The sequence below is a fragment of the Fusarium redolens genome, assembly GCF_020744475.1.
Source record: "Fusarium redolens strain MPI-CAGE-AT-0023 chromosome Unknown BKA55scaffold_7, whole genome shotgun sequence".
In the NCBI taxonomy this organism is placed as follows: domain Eukaryota; kingdom Fungi; phylum Ascomycota; class Sordariomycetes; order Hypocreales; family Nectriaceae; genus Fusarium; species Fusarium redolens.
Genome location: NW_025763670.1, coordinates 1334417 through 1355674, shown reverse-complemented (window position 1 = coordinate 1355674; position 21258 = coordinate 1334417). Strand labels below are relative to the sequence as shown.

At 49.5% G+C, this 21258-nt stretch overlaps 9 protein-coding genes across 9 annotated transcripts; 6 read left to right on the top strand and 3 right to left on the bottom strand.

The window, feature by feature from the left end:
* Positions 1-323: 323 nt before the first annotated feature.
* BKA55DRAFT_538799 (fungal-specific transcription factor domain-containing protein) lies at positions 324-3504 on the top strand (the record flags this gene model as incomplete). The annotated part of the gene is made up of 6 exons (XM_046190065.1): positions 324-469; positions 530-554; positions 747-764; positions 855-988; positions 1055-3385; positions 3438-3504. The coding sequence occupies 6 exons, from the start codon at positions 324-326 to the stop codon at positions 3502-3504; spliced, it is 2721 nt and encodes a 906-aa protein (XP_046050194.1).
* Positions 3505-4720: 1216 nt separating this feature from the next.
* Positions 4721-7386, top strand: BKA55DRAFT_566588 (uncharacterized protein). The gene has a single exon (XM_046192652.1). It carries the CDS (start codon positions 5183-5185, stop codon positions 7064-7066), a length of 1884 nt encoding a protein of 627 aa, XP_046050193.1. The 5' UTR covers positions 4721-5182; the 3' UTR covers positions 7067-7386.
* Positions 7387-7694: 308 nt separating this feature from the next.
* On the top strand, positions 7695-8712 carry BKA55DRAFT_538797 (Arv1-like family-domain-containing protein; the record flags this gene model as incomplete). Its single annotated transcript, XM_046190064.1, has 3 exons — positions 7695-7883; positions 7935-7988; positions 8041-8712. The coding sequence occupies 3 exons, from the start codon at positions 7695-7697 to the stop codon at positions 8710-8712; spliced, it is 915 nt and encodes a 304-aa protein (XP_046050192.1).
* Positions 8713-8939: 227 nt separating this feature from the next.
* On the bottom strand, positions 8940-9301 carry BKA55DRAFT_689449 (putative vacuolar ATP synthase subunit E; the record flags this gene model as incomplete). Its single annotated transcript, XM_046199353.1, has 3 exons — positions 8940-9069; positions 9146-9229; positions 9291-9301. 3 exons carry the CDS (start codon positions 9299-9301, stop codon positions 8940-8942), a joined length of 225 nt encoding a protein of 74 aa, XP_046050191.1.
* Positions 9302-9739: 438 nt separating this feature from the next.
* BKA55DRAFT_509263 (NAD binding domain of 6-phosphogluconate dehydrogenase-domain-containing protein) lies at positions 9740-10719 on the bottom strand (the record flags this gene model as incomplete). The annotated part of the gene is made up of 2 exons (XM_046187514.1): positions 9740-10618; positions 10675-10719. The coding sequence occupies 2 exons, from the start codon at positions 10717-10719 to the stop codon at positions 9740-9742; spliced, it is 924 nt and encodes a 307-aa protein (XP_046050190.1).
* A 298-nt stretch (positions 10720-11017) lies between these two features.
* Positions 11018-12370, bottom strand: BKA55DRAFT_510722 (uncharacterized protein; the record flags this gene model as incomplete). Its single annotated transcript, XM_046187635.1, has 1 exon — positions 11018-12370. The coding sequence occupies one exon, from the start codon at positions 12368-12370 to the stop codon at positions 11018-11020; it is 1353 nt and encodes a 450-aa protein (XP_046050189.1).
* Positions 12371-14135: 1765 nt separating this feature from the next.
* Positions 14136-16168, top strand: BKA55DRAFT_509898 (uncharacterized protein; the record flags this gene model as incomplete). Its single annotated transcript, XM_046187554.1, has 2 exons — positions 14136-14369; positions 14420-16168. 2 exons carry the CDS (start codon positions 14136-14138, stop codon positions 16166-16168), a joined length of 1983 nt encoding a protein of 660 aa, XP_046050188.1.
* A 743-nt stretch (positions 16169-16911) lies between these two features.
* Positions 16912-18162, top strand: BKA55DRAFT_593568 (BAR domain-containing family protein; the record flags this gene model as incomplete). The annotated part of the gene is made up of 5 exons (XM_046195567.1): positions 16912-16955; positions 17055-17136; positions 17196-17278; positions 17350-17950; positions 18007-18162. The coding sequence occupies 5 exons, from the start codon at positions 16912-16914 to the stop codon at positions 18160-18162; spliced, it is 966 nt and encodes a 321-aa protein (XP_046050187.1).
* Positions 18163-18774: 612 nt separating this feature from the next.
* BKA55DRAFT_642641 (ETC complex I subunit conserved region-domain-containing protein) lies at positions 18775-21124 on the top strand (the record flags this gene model as incomplete). Its single annotated transcript, XM_046197158.1, has 5 exons — positions 18775-19369; positions 19425-19529; positions 19584-19615; positions 20108-20940; positions 21044-21124. The coding sequence occupies exons 1-5, from the start codon at positions 18828-18830 to the stop codon at positions 21122-21124; spliced, it is 1593 nt and encodes a 530-aa protein (XP_046050186.1). The 5' UTR covers positions 18775-18827.
* Positions 21125-21258: the final 134 nt, after the last annotated feature.

The window sequence follows — 21258 nt, the reverse complement described above, 5'->3', positions numbered from 1 at the left end:
AGATCGAATCGAAGGATCTTCAGACCTGCCGTTTCGGTGTGGTTCGCTCCAACCAATCCCGCTAAGTGGTACAGTACGGTACAGCGAGGTACTGCTGTGGTGTCTGTGTTGTGTCAGTGCCTCCCGTCGTTTTGTCTGGCTCGCTTTGGTTGGTACCTGCCCTGGCTTGCCTTGCTCTGCTTTGCCTTAACGTTACCTTCCTACCTTAACTGCCTTCTCAACTCGAACCCTCCCGTCCTGTCCCCCTCTTCGAACCCGACTTTGACGTTTCTCGATCGCTTCCGCTTCCGCTTCAATTTCTTGCCCCCGACTTTTCCGATTCCATGGACGTGGACATGTCGTCAGGCAGCGGCACGCCGCAGGCGCAACCACAACAGCAGCAAGCAGAGTCGCAGACATCGTCGGCACCAGCTCCCCCCGCTCCAAGCACCTCGACATCGACTTCCGCTGGCGGAGTGAGTTTTCGAAGGTGAGTCGCCGTTCTATACTCGATATGGTGTTGCAAGTACTAAACTTGTCCTTTTAAAAGACAGCGAGCATCGCGTGCATGCGAGGTAAGCACCTTTTAAGTCTTCTGCCGAACCTAGACACCCATGAGAGCCTGCCCCCTCAACATGAGCCGAGGCATTGGCGCGCTCCAGCCCACTTCATCATGATTCTTCATCACGACATCCGCGACAGCTCTACAGCTGATATTCTTCCTGTGAAAACAATTTAGACTATGATGCTAATCAACACTTACACAGACTTGTCATGCCAGAAAGGTAAATGCAAACATCCGCCTATAAGAGTCCAGAGCGACCCAATTGGTTCTCGACTTCACCAACAGCGATATTAACCATCATATTCTGCAGGTTCGATGCGACGCCGCAAGTCTTGGTGTGCCCTGCACCAATTGCGTTGCCTTCCAGATCGAGTGTCGTATTCCGAATCCGAAGCGCAAAAAGACGCAGGGCTCTGGCAGCCAAACCAATAAAGACTCCGACAGGTATGAGAATGCGCCCCCAATCTCTACTCGATCGTCATCGCTGACCAGAGACTTCTCGATATGTAGCGATCGCGGCGATACAACCGAAGACCCTTCGCCGCGCCCTGTGGCCCCTTCGAGCACTTCATCACTCACCCCGCGAGCTCCTTCCGTATATCATTCCAACAATGGCACACCTCCCACCAACTGGACGGAAGCTCAAGCACGCAAAGAAGAGGTCGACAGTGGGACCTATCTTGACCTTGTTATGAAACCCAAGTTTACACGCGCTCCCATTACCGAAGCTGGGCGAGTTGCCTATCTTGGCGAGTCCTCCAATCTTACTCTTCTTGTTCATGATCGCCAAGGCTCAGCAGACGTTGTGCACTATCCACTGCCTGAGAACGTTCGTGGCTCTCGAGCTCGACTTACTGAACTTGACAACGTCGAAATCGATATCCTGCATCAAAGGGGGGCATTTCTACTCCCTCCACGATCGCTATGCGACGAGCTCATCGATGCATACTTCAAATGGGTACATCCCATCGTGCCCGTCATTAACCGCACCCGCTTCATGCGACAGTATCGAGACCCTAAGAATCCTCCATCATTACTTCTTCTTCAATCCGTACTCCTTGCGGGTACTCGGGCCTGTAACAACCCTCAGCTGATGGATGCCAACGGTTCAACGACTCCTGCCGCTCTCACTTTCTACAAACGTGCCAAGGCACTGTACGATGCAAATTACGAAGACGACCGCGTGACAATTGTCCAATCCCTCCTTTTGATGGGCTGGTATTGGGAAGGGCCAGAAGACGTTACCAAGAATGTCTTCTATTGGAGTCGTGTGGCAACGATTGTTGCGCAAGGCTCAGGCATGCATCGATCTGTTGAACAGTCACAACTGAGCCGGGCGGACAAAAGACTGTGGAAGCGCATATGGTGGTCCCTCTTCACTCGCGATCGTTCAGTCGCAGTTGCTCTGGGTCGCCCGGTTCACATCAACCTTGACGATGCAGATGTGGAGATGTTGACTGAAGACGACTTTATTGAGGACGAGGTTGATCGAGCAAGCGAGTATCCTCCTGATCCCATCCATGTGCAGTTTTTTCTCGAATATGTCAAATTGTGCGAAATCATGGGTCTGGTCTTATCGCAACAATACTCTGTGGCATCGAAAGGAAGACAACGAAATGCCATCGACCTCACACACAGCGACATGGCTTTAGCTGACTGGCTACAAAACTGTCCAAAAATCGTCTATTGGGAGATGCCTCGTCATCATTTCTGGTCCGCGTTATTACACTCGAACTACTACACGACACTATGTCTTCTCCATCGAGCCCACATGCCACCAGGTGGCTCATCACGATTTCCCGATCCTTCGCCTTACCCCTCCCGCAATATCGCTTTTCAGGCGGCGGCTATGATCACATCGATCGTGGAAAACCTCGCCGCACATGACCAGTTGCGATACTGTCCAGCCTTTGTTGTGTATAGTATATTTTCTGCCCTCATCATGCACGTCTATCAGATGAAGTCTCCAGTGCCATCGATCCAACAAGTGACACAGGATAGACTGCGCAGCTGCATGTCGGCCATGAAGGATATCTCACGAGTCTGGCTCGTTGGTAAAATGGTTTATGCTCTCTTCGAGTCCATAATGGGTAATAAGGTATTGGAAGAGCGACTACAAAGGGCTGAGGGTAAGCGACACCGAAACTTACGCCAAAGTCTCTCGCATCTAGAACAGCAACAGAATCGACAGGCCGAGGCACCGAAACGGAAGTACGACGACATGGCCATCGACTTCGGTACCACTACTCCTCAGCCTCAAGAGTCGTATGAGAGGTCGCGCCCTCAGACTCCGAGTGCTGTCAAGGTTGAATCAGGAAGCTCGATGCAGCCACCACCAGTCACATCACCAAACGCGCGACAGAGTGCAGCAGATACGTTCATGGGAGGAACGAACTCGCGCCCGCAAACTCGGCCAGCAACACCTTTCAACCCATCATTCTCCGTACCACCAACGCCTCCAGACCTCTATCTTGTTACGAGGAATTCCCCAAACTTATCACAGTCCCTATGGGAAAACTTTCAACCTGACCAGTTATTCCCGGATAGTGCTGCCATGCCAGCTTTCCCTAACCTGTCACCAACACAAACACACTCCAATCTTGATCACAATGCTATGGGCGCAGTACCGCCAAATAATGGACAAGGCGGGATGCATAACCCACAGGCAGGGCAATATCAACAACGAGGGAATGGGATGATGCCTCAAGGGTTTCAGGGACATACGAATATGTGGCAGCCAAACATGGATCCAAACTTGCCGGAAGGACAGAGCCCAGACAGTTGGAGCACTGCTTCGGGGCCAGGTCAAGCGGTGCCGACAACACTAAATGTTGAAGATTGGTAAGTATCATGAGGTTCTGCGTTTATACCACAATGGCTAACGATGTCTCAGGTTCCAATTTTTTGGCATTAACGGGGCCGACCCTAATCACATTAACCTTGACATGCCCCTCGGTTGAAAGATAGATAAGGGAACAGACCGACTTGAGGTAGCCCTCACCAATTTCGGATATCGCTCTGGACGAAAATGAATAGTGAACAAACTCATGTCCCCGTGAAGAGCTGGGCCGATGACCACATGATGACCATTCCTCGCACTTCGCGGTATGTCTAGGTGGCTGAACGACAGGGCATGTCTTAAACACGGTCTCTGGTAATCCCTTCAAAGAAGGAAGTTTGCAATGCGGAACCAGGAAACGGGTTTTGTCATGGCGCCGCTGAGACAAAGCATGACGAATAATTGAAGCCTGTTCGTTGAAGACAATAGGAGGAGATGTCAGGCACCATAATTACTATCTGGTGCACAGAAGATTATTAGTAGAAATAGGAGGCCATATAAACCAGGCATGTTTACGAAAATACAAAACCATTTTTCACCAGGCAAGATTCTGTTGGAAAGGGGTATCACGACATTAACTGGATAAATGGTGTGGTTTACCCGGTTATTATAATACTGTGAGAAAGAAGACAGAAACAGCAATGATGAAAGAATATTGTTGTCAAAGGTGCTACCTTCAGCAATTTGTATTAAGAAGGACTATTCAGACCCATGTAGTTTATTACTTGCGCAAATCGTCGCGAAGAAAGAAACATAAGCTTCTCCTCCGATACTCATGGTATGGTCAATGATGATGTGGTCATTTCTGGAGGGTCCCGGTCTCAGCTTTGGATATCTTCTGGAAGGGTTTTCAGGGACTTGGGACAGTTCTCAGGGGCCAAAGTCACCTTGGTAAGTGGGGTTTATTGTGATCCGTGACGCTAGGCAAGATACAACAGCCAATCTTGAGCGTAAAAAGGTGGACGTGGGTTGGGCAATTCATCTTCCACGCGGCCCCCAAAATCGACAATGCGATCGATGCCCCAACTGCCCAGCTAAAGCGAGTACATTACTCGTTAATTGGAACGGTTCCTTCGTTATGCGTGGTCATGCTAAGATTATTTGATTGGGGCACAATATATCTTGGCCAACAAGCCCCCCAAGATGAAAATCAGTTACAGTGAAAAAGCTTGTATTGGAATGGTTGGAATGATGAACTGGAACTGGAACTGGAATTGATCGAGTCAATGCCGCTTGCATCACTTCGGTCCAAGCCGTGCAAAGCCTGTGAAGGTCTGGTCTGGTCTGGTACTCGGGCTATAATTGAGTGCCACCTTGGCCCCATTACTTAAAGGTACTCCCTATCTGGCATTAGCTACACCTGTAGGTAGGCTTTGGTGGGTCAGAAGCCAGCAACCTTGTCCTGAGTTAGAACGACCACCTCAATCATATCCCACGACGAAACATAATTCATACCACGATCACTGAGATACATTCTCCATGACGATCACAAAAAAGCAGCGCATGAACACGTTCATTATTTAAACACCAAGGGAATTGGCTGAGGTCGATCTTACTCATCGCCTCCGCTAGCAATCGGGGATCCCTGGGAGGACCCTCCATTTACCATAGTTATCCATCTCCGCCTCGTTATCTCGCCTCCTCGACCATTAGCATCTCCTTGATACATCGCCCTCTTTCGACTGAATGACTGCGAATACGACTCTGGTAGCTGTGCCATAAGTGCCGCGCACTGATGCAAAGCTGCACCTGCACAGCACAAACCGAGAGCATCTATCGTCGCCGAGCTGGCGACTATCATGACCGAACCGAGACGCTCTGCGCGGCCCTCGCCGCATCGGTCGTCATCAGCCCTGGCACCCGCCAACACCTCGGATTCTACCTCTATTCGTCCACGAAACCGGCGTCTTGCTAGCACCCTCGACGACGATAGTGACACAGCGACCTCCCGCGAAGCCAGCCGCTCCCGCCGCGGCCGCAACCTCAATGTCCACGACAACGCTGCTTCTCCATCTCCTGCGCGGAGCTACGGCCTTTTGACAGCTTTCAGCCCTGCCAACAGCCGCTCCGCGAGTCCTCGGCCCTCAGAACGAGGTGGTGCCCCTCACCGCACCAACAGCGCAGCGAATCTGAGCAACTTCTTCAACGATTCGCTAACACAAAGCTGGGCTTCGATCCAGGGCTTCACCTCCTCTCTCCTATCAGGTGACAATGGCGCAGCTAGGAGGTCTCAGTCCCACAATCGAGCGGGCTCTCGACCTGGGACCTGGGGCAGGGACTTCTCTGGCAGTAGCAGTATGAAGAAAACAGGTGGTACTTGGGGCCCAGCTCCTCCCCAGGAACCCAACCTGAACGATGTGGGTGCAGGCTCTCGGGCAGAGCGTGAAGCCGCCCTGAAGGCTGCGAGAAGGGCCATGGTGCTGGAGAGCCATGATGGTGTCAATGGTGGACTGGATGTCAGTGGGAATCATAAACGCCGCAATTCTGATGAATCAACTCCCGAACAACCTCAGGCTCAAGAATACCTGGTCTACATTCACAAGGTTGAACCCAGTGATACATATGCAGGCTTAATCTTGAAATACCAGTGTCGCGAGGATGCTTTCAGGAAGGCCAATGGACTCTGGACACGAGATAGCATACAGGTGCGAAAATGGCTGACAATTCCCGTTGATGCCTGCGATGTGAGGGGACGGCCATGCGATCCACCCTCGTGGCACAACGCCCATAGCGTCGACTTACTTGCGCCAACACCTGCCGCGGAAGAGAACTCATCGGCTGTTCATGATGACTTCTTCAGCCGACCGGTTAATGGAACGCCGTCAGCGACACAACCTTCCGAAGAAGAAGAGAAACCGTGGACACATGTACGTTGGGTGAAGATCGACTCAATTCCTCAACCAGTCGAGGTTGCACGGGTTGCGAGGAATGCCATGGGTTACTTCCCGCCTCGACGAAAGAAGAGCATTAGGACTGTCTCGACATTTTCGACGCCCCGGCAGAGCCTTGATCTATACAGTAACCCTCCGGGATCTGCAGGCACTTCGTCTCGTCGCCAGAGCTCCCTTGGTCATCGACCCCAGCTTTCTGGCACCGTTATGTCAAGTCCAGGACGAGGGGCGATCAGCGAAGGCGGTGAAACCTTGCCGGTCTGGATGCGTCGGCCTGGTGGTGTTGGTTCCATGGGTATGAGTACACGGGCTCCTGGTCCGGATAAGGACTACCTTACTACATGGACCAAAAAGCATTTACCTGGACTCACCTTGGAGGGTATCCCCTCCATGTCTATTATGGGCTCAGAAACGGCGCATTTTGGATTCAAATCAGGAGAATCATCGAGCATAGTTGAGAACCCATCAGGGGAGGGCCAAGAAATCGGTTCAACACAGCAGGGCAATGGACTGGACAAAGCGGCTGCGGCTGTAGAGACCTGGCTTAGGGGTGCCTTGTCACGCAAGCCAAGCTCGCAACTGGATAGGATACGAGGAATGGCTGAAGGCAGCAGACCCGAACGAAACGGCGATCTAATAGAATTAACAGATACCGGCAGTGATGATGGACGACCTTCAGGAGCACCAGCGACTAGCCTTAGGGAGTCGCTACAGATTAAGAGCAGTAGCCGAAGCGAAGGCGAGGGGGGTGTTCGAGGACGAATGTTGGCAAAGGGCGATAAAGACGATTAAGAGGTCACAGAGCTTGAATTCGATGGATTCATTGCTGGGGGATCATGTAGAAATGCTTGGGCCGGGACAAGAGAGTAAGATAAGCAGGCGTTGTTTGTTGGAGGATTGCATGTTGGAGCTAGTCTTAAGCTGCGAGGCGTTGGGAGGCATTCGCAATTCTTCAGGATACTTGGTACTGCATACGTTATAACAAAATTTGAAGAACTTGAGGTGTTTCTAAAACCTATCATGAGTTTTAGGACCTGCACATATCACATACATCTAGACATACCTGGGTTGATCTGAACTTGTCATCAATCCATAACAATAACAAGTGCACAATTCAGAATTAAAATATCAGTTATTGATAAGTGACTCAAATCATCAGTGACTACGGATACTTGGTTGGTAGATAGGTAGGTAGTATATATCTTGATACAATGTTAATTCAGGGGGTGGCATTTGTCCTAGGGTCTCTATCCCCACGTCATTCCCGAGTATCTGTCAATTTCGTGGCTGGTACGGAGAGTACTTTCAACACCACGACTCACTATTCATAACCGGCCATGATATGGTGTTAGCCAAACTACACCCGATCAAATCACTGATTAACCGTCAATCCTTCTAAGGAATCAAGTAACGCGGCAATATGCCAATCTGCATCGAATGCAGGCATCCTGTCAAGACGCTCTGGACTGCATATTCTGGTGCAGGGGATAAGGCCAGCGGACACAATATCCGACTCACTGTGTGTCGCAACTGTGGCCGTTTCTGCGACAAGTATGTCGAGCATGACTTTGTTGTGCTTTTTATCGATTTAGTCCTGATAAAACCTCAGGTGAGCCTTGATTGCATATTTTGATTTGATCTCATGTACTAACAGGTGCAGGTTTATCGACATTTATTATACAATACCTTGATGCGAGATGATGATCGCTTAGATGTAAGTGATGAATAAATATTACGGCATATGCACCTTACTGATGACTTCTCAGCCTTCCGTTGTCCGTTTAGGCACTCTCCTTCTTCTCTTTGATGTGTACTTGACATGGGCACGATTGGAGAAGCAGACGGTGCCTGATGCCATCCCAGGAGCAAGCAACTTGGGTAAACTTTCACAACAGCCGATTGTCTTTCAATATCTCTTCTTCCGTAAGATGACTCTCAAGATAACTCTGATCTATAAACTAACCCTTGCCAAAGTCATCTTTTGCGCCCTCTCAACAGCAGCTTTCCATGTGAGCATACGCTTCCTCACATCCTCCGCCTTCTCTCCCCTCAACCTTCTGGGCATTCTTCCTCAATACACGAGGCCCAATTCAGTATCTACAGCTCTCCTGGTATCATCGTCCACAAAACTATTCCCCATCCTGATGGTGATCTGGGATTATGACGTCCCCGCCTCAGCTCGGTCACTTGGCTGGGCCGTCGTGGCCAACAATGTCGAGGCACTACGCATTCTTCTTGATTGCAACTATGTCATAGCATGTCTACTCGCTATCGCAGGGGCAGCTTCACGCTGGGTAGTCGGCCGCGCTGTCCTGCTCGCTGCTGGTCTTGCCGACGTTGACTCGATAGGTGAAAGTGGCGTGGCAGCGGATGGCAAAGCTCTATGGGCGTTGTTGATGTATGCGAGGGAATGGGCAGGTCGTCTTGCTGTCGGGTAGACGTTACCACTGAAGCCAAGTAATCACACGGGAACTGTCCGAGACAAAATGATGGTCTGCAAAGTGCGTCTTTGGCTTGGTATAACAGACGTTCCAACTCCATATGTAATAAAAAACAATACCAGTTCAAGTGTCAAAAGTCCAACAATGTAAAATTACAACCGTATCCTCGCAACAGTCCTCGTCATCTTTCCAGCTCGTCCTTGGCGTGTTTTATAGATAGATGTCTAGTGGAGGTGCTCTTCTCGGATACCGCTTTTTCTTGGCGCAATAAGAGGGTGAAGTTGAGCAAGGAACGTAATCGCCCACATAAGGTAGCAGCTCACGATGGCCAGGATAGCAGAGGATCGCCAGAGTCTGTAAGGAGAAAGGGTCAGCTATGTTGTCGCAAGGGGAATGCGATAGGTCGCATCAACAGGATGGGTAGACCGACACTTGGTTTTCGCCCTTGGGGGCAAGGAACCACGATGCCACACACAAGGCGGCGATGACAACGAGGCCGATGAAGACGGCGTATCTACGCTTTGGTCAGACCTTACACGCGTCGTTTACAGGGGAGGGAATGCGTCGCTGCGTACCCTTGAGCCATGATTGAGGTTGTGCTTCGAGTCTGGTCCTGCCGGCAGGAGAATATCGATCGGAGAAAGCGTGCGATTAATGGGGTTGAGTCGAGGTCGGGATACAGGAGCTTGTTTGACGGTTGGTGTATTCGATGATTGAGAGCTTGTAGCTGGATTGGTTGCATCACTGAATAGCAAGGTCTAGGCTGAGTCAGCGGGAATGCCAAGTAAGCTACCCTACACCTCCAAGAAATTTGGTACCACTATCCAGTTGGAATAAGAACAATTGTCTTAATATGCTCAAGCAATTTAATTAGTTCTTTATATATAGGTAGTTACTTATAAAGCATAGTTCAGGTGAGTTTTTGAGAGTGTTTATGTAGAAGTAATCTGTTGAGTAAATATCTATCTCAGCTCTTCATATTACATTTCTCTGTCCCTACCTACACTCTTGTTGACGCAATGCACTAAGCATCATTCTCATACTTGAGACCAGATTCCTTTCGAATAGCTCCGTAGATTCCAGCCATATCTGCTGATGAGCCAACATGCTCATAAGCCATTGCCAGATGTGCATCAGCAGCCTCAACATTCCGAAGCCTCACACCAACAGATTCAGCCAAGCTCATAGCATGTCGAGCATCCTTTCTCGCGAGCTCAACTGCAAAAAGAGGTTCATCACGGTTATAGTAGTCGCCCGTGAGCATACGTTGGCTGTAGGCGGTATAAGGCCCACCAAAGATTGAATCGACAATCTGGTGAATAGCTTCAGTGCCCAGACCTGTCTTTTCGGCGACAACGTGTGCCTCAGCGAGCTGCTCGGCCATGTTCAGGATGAAGGTGTTTCCGAGGACCTTAAGAGTCAAAGCTTTACTGTAAGGCTTATCCGAGAGATCAATCTCCTTGCTGGAAGTTACGCCCTTGAACCACGGCTTTGCCCTCGCAACGCTGGCAGCAGGTCCAGCAAGGACACCAACGAGCTGACCAGCCTCGGCCATTTGAGGAGCACCGAATACGGGAGCAGCAACGAACTCGGCTCCTTTGGATACAACGTCCTTTGCAATAGCTTCGGTGGTGTCTGGGTGGATGGTTGAACTCTCGATGAATAGCTTACCCTTGACGTCTCCCTCAAGCATCGCCTTGAAGGTTTCCTGGACGGCTTCATCATTGGCAATGCAGGAGAAGATGACATCGGCTCTCGAGACACCGTCGGCGAGAGACTCAACAACTTCAGTCTTGCCGGCCGGAAACTTGGCACTGAAGTCAGTAGTCCTCTGAGTTGAACGGTTGTACAAGAGAAGGGGACCGTCCAAGTTGCCTTTCTCAACGATATTCTTGCTCATTCCCTATCGCCATTGAGTTATCATCTATTCGTCTTATAAAACAGTAAGATGAGCCTTACCCTCCCCATATTTCCGAGTCCGATCCATAGTAGTGTGGGAGCCATTGTGTTGATCTAGGTCGTGGTGATTGATCAAAGACGTCAGAGTTGCCAATTGGTCCGTTGAGAATGTTCAGACAGACAACAACGTAACAGAAGAAGTCAGAAATAAATAGTTTTTTTCTGCTTATAAATTACTTGAAGTATGAGAACCAACAAGTCTGCGGGAATAATGATGTGGAGTTTGGTCGGTGGAGGTGTAAGCTAATATGGGGTATATAGGTATCCAGCATCCGTTGGTGTCATGAAAACGTGAAGAAGGAAACTCAATAAGGTATAGTCAATCCATTCCTTCGAGGAACTTTCATTGATTCAACAGATCCCCTTTCCTTCTCTGGAACATGCCTATTCTTCCAATATTAGGCTGAGAAAAGCCAACGCTGAACGTCTTCAACTCAGATGTCTCCACTGGTGCCACGACAGCACCTTGATTGTTGTTCGCAGTACTGAGGTACTCCCTCGCTGCAAACACTGCCCACTCTTCAGCGCTCAGAGGAAGATCCTCCAACTCAGATGGAGATCGGAAAAGACGGATAGAGGTTATGCACCATGCAACAAGTGTTGTAATACCAAGACCTGCCACAACGAGAAAAATGACCACCATAACTGTCGGGACGTACGCCGCTTTTACAAGACAACCCTGAGTCTTGTCTTGACCTGCTTCTGGCTCAGAGAGGAGGTAGTTGTTTCCACCAGATATCATCGCCATGGTATTCAGTAGTATTGCCAGTGCATCTTCAACGTCCTGAATGGCGGTGGTGTTGAAACCATTGTACATCAAACCCTGGAACGTTGGGGCCCACGCTTTCAGAGTCGTTCCAGATGCCATGTCTTTGACGGTTTGCTCTGCACCCGATGCTGAGACGGAACAAGTTAGTGGCGTGAGCTGTATATCATCCTCTGCCCTGTAAGTTGTTTCGATGGCTGCTTTAACAGACCATAATGACCCGTCGCTGTCGAGAGATGCAGATGTGCTCCAGATAACGAGATGATTGACGAATCCGGAGGACCACTGTGTTTGTTCAACATATCCATTGTCATATATCAGTCCTTTTTGAATCATGTCTTCAGCAATATCCGAGGAGTTTGTTCCGGCAGCGTAACTCTTCGGTGTCTGGTCGTTGACGATGTTGCAGTTCCATGATCCGAGAATGTCTCTCTTCTCGGGACAGAAACTGATGTCAGTATTTAGCTTCTTGTAAATGCCGTAAGGACATGAATTATTGACAGCCAACAACTGTGCATTTTGCACAACTTGAAACGGCCGTCCGTTGAATGGCGGCATGGCAAGTTTTGTACCATCGTCAAAGACAAGGCCCTGGCCGAACGAGCAGCGCGATTGAATCAAGTGGTTGACAACAAGGTAGGACGTGAGAAGATCGGCAGCTTTCCCCAAGACAAACAAGAAGAGTAAGAAGGAGAATCCAAATGTACCGCTGGGGAGAGCTCGGAGCTTCAGTGATGCAAGTAAGAGGTCTAGTCCATCGAGAGAGTTGAGTGCCCGCGTGGCCAGGATGCTATCTCCGCCCAATATGCGAAGCTTGTTGCGTCCATGGAGAACCCTACGCACAAAGAAGCCTGCTAGGGCAAGGACAACGAGGAAGTATACGCGAAGAACCACTCGGACTTCAGCCGTGGTTATTGAAGTAATGATCATGATGTGCCGCTACAGAAAGAGAAGATTTGCGTACCTCGATAAGACAGAACAAACATAACAGAACGAGAATAGACATTCCTTTATATATTTCCCTCCTTCCATCTCAGTCTAGCCTTATCTCATGACTGAGCTGGGGTCTCGCCCTGGACCCTGGAAAAGATGGCGTTGAAAATGGCCTCTGACTTGCTGTTCAGCTCGGACGGTGGTGGTAGACGTTGCAGCCTTTGCAAATGCAACCATCACATCGTTTCCTTGCTATCCTCACATACCGGTTATCAACTAACAGCTATATATCTAGCTATGTTAGCTAGTATTCCAGCAATATGCTTTCAATCATGCATATCTGGTGGGATAAAACTCGTAGTCTTACCAGTTTCTAAAGCAAGACCTACCTAATAAATAGCATTTTGTAGTCAAAGGATTGTAAGTTCCAGAGGTAGGATAGGTCTTGAGTTGAACCGGATATATCGGCTCTGGTTCAGACTATTGAAATGCTATCAGTTTGCGCTAAGGGCAGGCTGTCCAATATTGTGGCTTTAGTACGTTGAAAAGCTGAAACTCGGCATCAAAACGCCGTTCATTCCTTTTGCGAATGAAACATGAGTTTTGATAGGCTCAATATCAGCCTCTGCCGCATGAGGCCGCGAGGTAGGGGCGCACTTACATTTGACAGGAAGCCATCTATTACCTACTATCATAGGCTGTAGACCATTATTGATGTATTTGGCAAGTGTATTTGCCGACAGCAGTGTTGGAGTATTTCTTCTCAAGAACATGCTTTCCTTTCATGTCGAAACAGACACTCTGGATGCATTAGGGTAAGATCGCAATATATGTACAAGTGCTCTCTGCTTCGACAACAATGTTATTGACGAAATTCGTTGAGTATTGAACAAATAGCTATTAACTATCGATAAATTGGTTGCTAACTCAGTATCGTAAATAATTGCCGAGTTTAATGAGCTAGATAGTATCGACACAGCATTTTACTCTGACCTCTTCTGCCGGGACTAGTAAGTTTGTCTTGGTTGAGATCTTCTATGTTGGCATTGGCCGCCTTATATACAAAGAAATAAAAATGCTTCAGTTATGAGATCTCAAAACTATAATCATCTGTAAATAGAACCAAGCCAGGTTGTGTTAAGCTTCCTGGTCTACCTCGTGAGCTGTGGTAGCAGTGGTCATTTACCTACTTGATAAGGCCTTAGAGGTAACTCACGGCGGGTCTATAAGGAAGAGAATTATATGATGGCGAAATGAAAGAAAAATAAGGAGCAACCTCTGCTTTATTACTTATTACTACTATTACTAGATCCCTTGCTTATAGTTATAAGTCCTTAGTCTTGTCACATTGGACGTCACGAATACCGACGTTATCCATCGTCATCTTCAGCGACATCGGCATGGAATCTGGGGCTTATCAGCTTATCGCCCACATGCTGCCGACCAAAAAAAGTTGTTGCACCTCCACTACCCGGGCATCTGATAAGTTAAGTGCCGGTTCCATTCATCTCGTTGAATTTTGACTCACGAGAAGCAGAGCATTGTCACTGCTGCGTTCTTGCATCTTTCCCCCATTTAGGGTTCCCTTGCCCAGCAATGCTCTGCAGTTAACATTGAATCTTCTCCCCCTACGGCCGCTCATATTATATTAAATCGCAGGTCATTCGGGGGAGGTGTTTTAAGACACAGACTCATTCCAAAGCTCTTTCATTCTATACCCGCCTGCCAAGAACCAGACACAAAGTCGTCACTGCCGGGCATCATGAGCTGGCCTCGCATATTGAAGCAGGCACCTCGATGTGGCCACTGTGCACCATCTACGGAACCACGCCTTATAGGATCATCGCACAGCATTGCGAACTCGATTCGATCCCGATATCGCGGCTTTGCTTCACAATCCGGCAATAACACCTCGTCGCCATGTCTCGGCAAAGGTGCCACTCGTCGTATGTCGGCAGCTTCTACAGCACTTGCCAAGAAAAAAGCCATTGACAGAGTATGTTACTTAGATACTACTTACTGCACGACTTATCTAATTACTATTAGGACTTCATTGTCTCCGTCTTGGAGGTATCGGCAACCAAGCGAGATGCCAAAGGTTATCTTCAGAAGTACACCGGCAAGAACCCAAAGTCTCTCACCGATGCACCTCTGTTCGTCCAAGGCGATCCGCAGCAGGAAACGGAGCCCCAAGACATGAAGCCTCCGCATGTTGCTATCATGAAGCTTCGTGTTCCACAAGAGATCGATGCCAAAACTCTAGCGGGAGTAGCGAATACGTTGTCTCAATTGCGTAAGCTCGGGCTCTTGAGCGTCGTAGTCATTGATTGTGGCATTGATGAATCTCGCATGACTTTCCAAGACCAGGCTTTCCGCCTTTGCGAAGCCATTGACAGCTTCGGAGACCATGGAGCTCGTGTGGTAAAGCATGCGTTTGTGTGCTCGGAACCTCTCGGACAGAAGGGTAGATCACAGACGACCGATATCCGACTCGATGATCCTGCCTTTATCAACCACATTTTGCACCACCGCATGATGCCAGTTATCCCTTCAGTGGTCAGCCGCGATGAGACCCGTCCGCCTCAGCCTGTCGACTCAAATCAAATCGTGCTGGCTCTCACTAGGTACTTTGCAGGCTTCCAGTCCAATACCACTGACACATCTGCTGAGGCCGACGCTGCCTTCCCAAACCCTATTGCTCTTGTGGAAAGAATCATTCTTCTGGATCCACTTGGTGCAACACCAATGACGGGTCGGCCTGGTGCATCCCATCGGTTCATTAACTTGGAACAAGAATATGAACCGATTCTTAAAGAGCTCATGGGCCCTGACGGATCCCCTCTAGCAGACGACAAGGACCTCCGCGCCTCGATTACTGCACATGCTGCGAACTTGGCTCTTGCTAAAGATGCTTTGGCGATGCTACCACATACGTCGTCGGCCCTTATTACTACACCTGATGCTGCGGCCAATCTTATGACAACCTCCTTTGGGCCCAACGAAGCTACCGGATCTGATTCACTCTTTGGAATCGGTGGTATGGTAACAACTCGGAGGAAGAAGAATCCACTGCTGCATAACCTTCTCACAGACAAGCCCGTCTTCTCGTCGTCCCTACCGATGGCGCGCGCACCAACTAACTCTGGTAGGGAACCCACCATGGGGGCATCTGGAGGCTCGACTCTACTTAAAAAGGGTATGCCTCTTCGAGTATTTCCCCACCCTCGAGAGAATCCATGGGTTCCGCCCAAGCCTGGAAGTCCCAGACTTCGCTTGACCGATAAGTGCATCGACCTCCCTCGACTGGTCCATCTCATCGAGGACTCATTTGGTAGGAAGCTGGATGTCGATGACTATCTCAATAGAGTCAACGAAAACCTGGCCGGCGTGATCATCGCTGGAGAATACGAAGGAGGGGCCATTCTGACATGGGAGAAACCCGAAGGATTGGACGACCAGACTGCGTACGAGCAAGGCCGTTACGTTCCATATCTAGACAAATTCGCCGTCCTGAGGAAGAGCCAGGGCAGTGGTGGCTGCGCCGATATTGTTTTCAACGCCATGGTGCGAGGCTGTCTTCCTGATGGCGTATCATGGAGAAGTAGGAAGGATAATCCGGTGAACAAGTGGTATTTTGAGCGATCTTTGGGCACCAGTAAGTTGTCCGGGTGCAACTGGACTATGTTCTGGACAACACCCAATTTGGACAACCAAAGTCCTATTTTGCGGGATCATGAGTCGGTATGCAGGGGAGTCGAACCTTCTTGGGCTGACAATAAACACATCCTGGATTGATCGATGGGAGTATAGAGCTTTCATATGACTCGAAGAGGAAGAGGCGGAACAATGTGTTTTGAACGAGCAATGTTTGTGGAGTCTACAAAACATCGGATCCATAGTATCCCAGTAGAATTATCAATTGATCGATAGATACCCTCTTAATTCTATGGCTCTGCTTCGGATTTGTTGTGCAACATTAAGGTAGGTACTCCGTAGAAGGGACTCGTCAAGAGGACTCGTCATCAAAGCGGCTTATCTTTGTAGGCAGAGAACTATCGTTCTTGTGGTAGCGGCTGATCTGAGCTAGGTACCCTTAAGTTGTGGCTGATTATTAGGGAGTTTTGTATCGGTACCTTGCTGTAATAGAAGAGCTAGGGCCACCTTGCGAGATCTGCACTCGCCTAGGTAGACAAGGTGCTGGTGGCGGGCCCGTTTTAAATGGATGCCCGGACTCAATTGTAAGGAGGGGGATCCAGCCTGTGGTGAGCCTGCCTGTAAGCCCCTCGAGCCCCTGGAAAAGGGAAAAACTCAAGGCTCCAGTCAGCTACAGTACCTGGGCTGCTGTTGTGGGGATTTCTCTTGTGACAGCGTTTCCATATCTCTAACCATACCTACCTACCTTTACTTTTACCTTACCTACTTCTGCCTCAATCCACGCTGACGCAACATAACATCCCCTTTCCACTTCTCCAAATCTCCAATCGACCTCGTATCAAACAACCGATCGAATACTCAATTATCCCGAACAAACCGACACAATGGATTTCGGAAACTTTGGAACCAACCTTGGCAAGAACCTGTCGTATGTGCTCCCTGGAGTTCACAAGATACCACCGTTGCGAAATCTTGTTCCTCGAAGTTCTGGCTGTGATTAGACCTCAGGCTCACCATGTTCAAATAGCAACCTTGGGGCCTCTATCACCCCCTTTGCGTCGCGCACCTTCCAGTACACCAAGGAGCAGTTCGGTCAAACCGAGGACAAGGTGGGTTGAGCCGTTTTGCACTCTATCGCGCAGCTGGCATTCTTACATGTGGCCTACAGACCCAACTCCCTCCTGACTACATCGACCTCGAGAAGCGCGTCGATGCCCTCAAGCAAGCCCACCAGAAGATGCTTGCTGTGACGTAAGTCCACTGGATATCTGTCTGCGCCATCACATGCTAGGGGTGTCGATGATCTAACATGTTTTTTATAGCTCTCAGTATTCCAACGAGGCCTACGACTACCCCCCTAACATCAAGGAGACTTTCCAGGACCTTGGCCGCACCGTCAGCGAAAAGGTCAGCCTCCTCTCGTCTGCTACCTCTCCCGCCGAAGCTCAGGCTGCCCTCGTCGCTCCTCCCGCCGCCAAGCCTCAGCCTAAGACATTCAGCCATGCTGTCGCTCGCGCCAGTCTGGCAAGCAGCCAGCTTCTCCACCAGCACCACACCGGTGCCGGAGAGGACCCCCTCGCAACCGCCCTGGAGAAGTATGCGCTTGCCAGCGAGCGTGTTGGTGAAGCTCGTCTTGCCCAGGATGCCCAGATCCAGAGCCGTTTCCTCGCCGGTTGGAACACTACCCTCAACACCAATTTGACTTTCGCTACCCGCGCTCGCAAGAACGTTGAGAACTCTCGCCTCTCCCTGGATGCAGTTAAGGCTCACGCCAAGGGTACCACTTTCAAGTTGGGTGGCCATGCACATGGCGACCAGCCCCATGAGGAGCAAGAGTTGAGCCCTGAGGCCCAGGAGGAGATTGAGAAGGCTGAGGACGAGTTTGTCACTCAGACCGAGGAGGCCGTTGGAGTCATGAAGAATGTGAGTTCACGTCCAAAACTGCAAAGTGTCAAGCGTGATCGTACTGACCAAATCAGGTTCTCGACACACCTGAGCCCCTGCGCAACCTTGCCGAACTTGTCTCCGCTCAGATTGAGTACCACAAGAAGGCATACGAAATTCTCACCGAGCTCGCCCCCGTTATCGAGGGCCTCCAGTCTGAGCAAGAAGTGCGTCGTGCCTCTGGTTTTTAAGGAAAGACACATAGAAAGGGGCTGACATGTTGTGCTATAGGCCGCTTACCGAAAGAGCCGCGAGGAGTCTTCCTAAGTTAGTGATGGAGGGATGTGTGCTTTTACTATGTGTCGCTCAAACACGCGGTATGCAAACGCCGAGTCGGACTTTACGTCCATTATGAGAGCGAACGCAACGTGCGTTGTTTGTTTCTTTTTTCAGTTTTCTTCCGTCAAGATCCATGTTATATGTCTGGAAGGTATAAGATATTGTCTTGATTCAGGTATTGAGATATGAACCAACTCAAGATTGAGGGTTTCTTTTTTCTTTATACCGCGGTAGACTTTATGAGTCAATTGCTAGCTCGTAGATGTAGTGGCCTAGTGATGTGGTGTGAATGGATTCAACGATATTAGACCTGCATAATCCCGATCAATAGCTGACATGCTACACTGCGTCATATCGTCAATGCAGAATCTTGAGCTTTCCCTAGCCGTTGTTAATACATTAACTATTATGATCCGGCATGGACTCGTTATGACGATGTTGGAGCAGTCACGTGAACACGCACGTGCATTCCGGATCGGCAATGCTGGGGACTAGAGTCCAATGAGGTCAATTCAATTTCCTCTGACCATTCCGTCAACCAAGTAACGACGAAGCAATTGCAATTGACCTCGCCAGGATGAGGCCAACAGCTCGTGTGTTTGCGCGCTACCTAGAGGCCGGTACTCCCACCGGTCTCACTGGTCTCTGGACTCATGCTACGCCCCGATCGACCCTCCTCTATCTGTACGGCACAACCCTCAGCAAGCTCCAGAGCATCCCCGAGACCTCCATGTACCGCCAATCCGTCGAGGCTGTCACCAAGCAACGCATGTCCCTCGTCGAGCAGATGATTCCTCCAGGCTACAATGAGTGGGCGGTGCGCGCCAAGGAGCTCGTCAGCAAGAACTCCTCTCAGTTCCGAGTGGCCAGCGGCCGCGTTGACGGCAGCGAGGCTCATACTGTTAAGCTGGGCGACAAGATCTTTGTGGTGGGCCGAAAGCACGAGGCGGGCGATATCCGAGTCGAGGAGTGGAATGGTGAGGAGGATGAGGGTCCTGAATACGAGGGAATTCGAACACAAAAGGAGCGAGAGGACCAGGTTACCTGGGCGGAGCGCAAGCCTCTTGAGGATCACGAGAAGATTGAGTGGGAGGATGAGCCTCAGATGACTGCCGACCAGTACGTTATTTCTGGACATTTACAACTAGGACAGGCAGGCTAATTCGCACAACAGAGTTCACGAGCTCGAGCAGAAGATCGGAGCTGGCCTTATTGAGGAAGTTATTCAAGTCGCCGAGGGCGAGCTTAAGCTAGTTGAGACCATGGAGAAGACCAAGGTGTAAGTTGCGACAGTTGATATTAACAGTCTGGAAGCTTTGCTAATAGTTTATAGCTGGGAGGATCTCGAGGAGAAGCCCGCCCCTGGTCAGTGGACTTACTTTGACCGAACCTAAACAGAGCCAGCAGCAGAAGACGAAGCAATTGTAAAAGTAGAGGGGATATTACGTACATAGGATGATTATGCTGGGCTTTGTGATTGGGTCAATAGAAATGAACCTAAGAGCTTTACTGATGAACTGGCATGTGTTGATGTGAAGTCATGGTATCAACATCTATCTATTCGAGTTTTAACGTCCTTCGCCTTCACTAAGCTGGAGAGCATTTTTCAGTTTATTTACTGCTTGTTCAAATCGTATCAGGTTATGAAGAAAGTTGTGGCCGAAGTGTTTGCCTTTGTACAATTCGCAGTAATGATATAAGCTACATCAGTGGGGCCAAACAATACCTTGCCTTAGACCGACCAGCATCAACCTCAACATCACTCATAATCACACCACAAAATGGACTCTTTACTCGACCCTCCATCATTCTCACAACAAATCAGAGCAAATAAACGCAAACGGCCAGAAATAACAGATGCCGATTTTTCAAGCTCACTGCCCCAAAGCTCCATCAACCCTCTCAGTCATTCTCCTGGCGTAGTTGCCCAGTTCGCAATCGCCGGCCTCTCAGAAAAGGATGAGAACCCTTCACAACGCATACGAGACTTTCCGCATCGCGGTATTTCATCAAACGAGGCTTTTGCTATTGAAGCTGAGAGCGATGAAGATCCAGAGACAGAAGGAGACGAAGCAGCGCGTCCAAAGTCTAAGAAAACCACAAGCCGTAAACGGGGCGGTCATTTCGATGTCCTCTTAGAGTCTATTCACTACTTTCTTGATAGAGGAGAAATAAATAAGGCGTCTCGTGCGTATGGTCTAATTCTGCAACTACGTCCGTCTGGCCTCCCTGTCGATACCCGGCATCACGATCTCTGGGCTATTGGTGCAGAGATTCTCATGCGTGAGGGGGAAGAGAGTTTACAACAAGATGAAAAGTCACATGAGAATCAACCAACGTCAACGAAGAGATGGGGCCGGGCTGCCAATATGAACAAGGTCAAAGCCTACTTCGACACCCTCATCCAGCAGCATCCCTATGACTACAAGACCCCCAAGGTCGTCTCAGCCTTGGACTTCTGGATTGCTCTGTTTAGCTGCGAAATCTACAATACGCATACAGAGCACGTACTGGCCCTGGATCGGCTGGGGAACGAGATCGATAAAGGCCCTCGCCGGGAGTCTTTCGGCAATGATGAAAGCATCGCAAGTGACGAAACAGACAGCGTTGAAGCCAGGAAACTTCAGAAGAAGGACGAGCTGCGAGTCCAGGCATTATCCATCATGAAGGATATCACAAAGAGGATGGATGTACTGATGCAAGATATGCCTTATTCAAGGAATCAACATTATCTTCGACTACGCGCTATGGCCTCTCTTTATATTGCAGACCTAGTCCTTCCTATCAGCCCAGTCTCGCAGTTTCAGGCTGAAGAAGGGCAGAAAGCAAGACGAAGGGAACAAGAGAGTGCCAGAAACCAACTGGAGAGAATAATCACATATGGAGGCGAGATAGACAACGCTGCGTGGAAAGTTTTGAACCCTTCAGGTGACGTCGAGGAAGATACTTCTATTCCACTATACTCAAGTCTACCGATTAGGGGTCTCTAGTCTTGTTGACGATGAACG